Source organism: Salminus brasiliensis, chromosome 4, assembly GCF_030463535.1.
Source record: "Salminus brasiliensis chromosome 4, fSalBra1.hap2, whole genome shotgun sequence".
In the NCBI taxonomy this organism is placed as follows: Eukaryota; Metazoa; Chordata; class Actinopteri; order Characiformes; family Bryconidae; genus Salminus; species Salminus brasiliensis.
This window is the reverse complement of record NC_132881.1, coordinates 48,000,790-48,003,289: the sequence shown is the minus strand read 5'-3', so window position 1 is coordinate 48,003,289 and position 2,500 is coordinate 48,000,790. Positions and strand designations below refer to the sequence as shown.

Below are 2,500 nucleotides of genomic sequence, written 5' to 3'. Positions count from 1 at the left end.
AGTACACACACACACACACACACACACTTAGTACACACACAAAGACAAAGGCAGACAAGAAGTTTTCAGGAATGACCCAAACACACACGACTGCTAACCTGTAACATACACACACACGGCTTAATAATTAATACAGGCACAAATGGAGATACAAGACTTTTGCAGGACAGCAGCAGTATATTGTAGGACTGTCCTGTCTGGGACGGGGTCAATCCAAGCACATTTTAACGGATCTGATGTCGGCTTTTCTAATCCTAATCTGGGTCTGAGTCTATGTTTAACCCCGGGGTTCAGAGCGCCATCTGGTGGCGGACATTACTGCCCAGCCGGCAGCTGACGGCAGTGAGGTCCAGTACTGATGTTGGATGATTAGCTCTGAGACTCCAACTTTTCCCGAAGGTCCTGGATGGAGCTCCATCATCACTCCAGGGAAGCCCCCCCCACACACACACAGCCCACCGCTGTGGGTCTTTATACCCCTCTGCCACGTTCAGCATTGCGCACAGTGACCTCAGGGTCATGTGCTCACGGCGGCTCCATAGAGGCCTACTGGTTGGTGTATGAATGCCTCTGTCAGCAATGGGGTGTCTACAAACTTTTGGACACTGACGGATGACACAGCACAGCAGTGTTTGTGCTTCTATGCAAACGACGTCCTTTAGCAGCTAAACCGTCCGCCGTGGACGCGGGTGTCTAAGGGAAACGCCACATCCCGGCAGAGGCGAGGGGGATGAGGGGCTATTACAGCCACAGCAGTCAATACACTCATTAAGCGGGGGAGAAAGGTGTGTGTCCAGGAGATCGGTCGGCACAGTGTGTGACAGAGTAATGAAGTGAACCGCTCTGCTGTCGGTCGCAGTTATTACCGAGTGTCCACTGGCCCTTGTACGTGACACACACACACACGCACACACGCACACACACACCGATGCGCGTACAACCAATCAATTTTCATTTTCAAAAGGTTAACTTATAAAACGGACACGAGCACACGCTGCAGTCCCTCTGCTAATTTCCCACATGTCGGGATCGGGTGATTGAATTGAAGGAAATTACTCCGACTGAAAGCTATTCTGATGACTGCACAGCAGAGAGAGAGCGAGCGAGCGAGAGAGAGAGAGAGAGAGAGAGAGAGAGAGAGAGTGAAAAAGAGAGAGAGAGTGCATATACATATATATATAGAAAGAAAGAGCATAGAGACAGTGTTTATGTATTTACACACACACACACACACACATATATATATATATATGGACAAAAGTATTGGGACACCTGCTCATACACTATTTCTTCTGAAATCAAGGGTATTAAAATGAGTTTCTTCTGCTTTTGTTGGAGTAACTGTCTCTACTGTCCAGAGAAGAAGACTTTCTACTAGATTGTCAAGGAGCATTGCTGTGAGGGTTTGATTGCATTCAGCAACAAGAGTATTAGTTAGTGAGGTCAGGGTATTGGATGATGATAAACGCCACCCCACCACCTCATCATCCCCAACTCCCCACCACCATCATTCCAGAGAACACAGTTCTTCCACTGCTCCACAGCTCAATGCTGGGGGTCTTTATACCCCTCTATCCAGCGCACGCCTGGTATTATTAGGCAGCATGGGGTCAATAGCCTCATCTAGTCTAGCTGCTCTAGAGAGTCCTATTATATTGGCAGTACTTCTCTATAGGCTCTAGACAAACTGTTTGTGTGTGTGTGTGTGTGTGTGTGTATGTGTGTGTGTGTGTGTGTGTGTGCATTTGCACATCTGTGTCAGCAATGCGTGCAACTTGAAGTCGCTAAATGTATTCATTAGAAGGGGTGTCCACAAATATTTGGACATTTAGTGTGTGTGTGTGTGTGTGTATATATATATATATACACACATATATATATATATATATATATATAGAGAGAGAGAGAGAGAGGGAGAGAGAGAGAGAGAGAATGAAAAGGCCTGTAGTTCACTAGGCAACACTTTGATGTCCCTGCACACCAAACCACTTAAAGCTGCAATCGATAAAGTTCTGATAAGCATTGCACACACACACACACACACACACACACACACACACACACACACACACACACACACCTACACCCTTACAGACACAGTTGCACACACTGCCAAAAGTTTAGAACCAATGTTTTCAATTGAATTATAGCTAATTCAGTGGGTCAGCCGGGACACAGCTGTCATGAGTTAGCACAGAGTTAGCACAATGCTAAAACAGGAAGTAGCAGCTATCATAGCTACATTAGCCTCGTAGCTCCAGGGTCAAACTAAATTAGCTAAACTTCGGACGCCGGACACGTCCCGGCTGATCCACCACAGGTGGGGGTAGAGGGACCAGCCGGGCTGACAGCTCACCTATGACGATGGTGTTGTAGGAGACTTGTTCCGTGTTTTTCCCGTCGTTGTAGAAAGCCAGGTGCCACGTTCCCGAATCCAGGAAGCGGATGAACTCGGCCTCGTGGACGCTGACTGACCGCGCTCTCCTCACCGACCCCTCCA

General features: G+C 47.7%; 1 protein-coding gene across 1 annotated transcript in view; it reads right to left on the bottom strand.

Annotated features, from left to right (window-relative positions):
- Positions 1-2,500, bottom strand: part of tenm3 (teneurin transmembrane protein 3) — an 890,613-nt gene that overhangs the window by 127,586 nt on the left and 760,527 nt on the right. Inside the window, 1 exon segment of the mRNA XM_072677215.1 lies at positions 2,357-2,500. This exon segment is cut by the window's right edge and continues 67 nt beyond it. Coding sequence (XP_072533316.1) covers positions 2,357-2,500 — 144 coding nt within the window.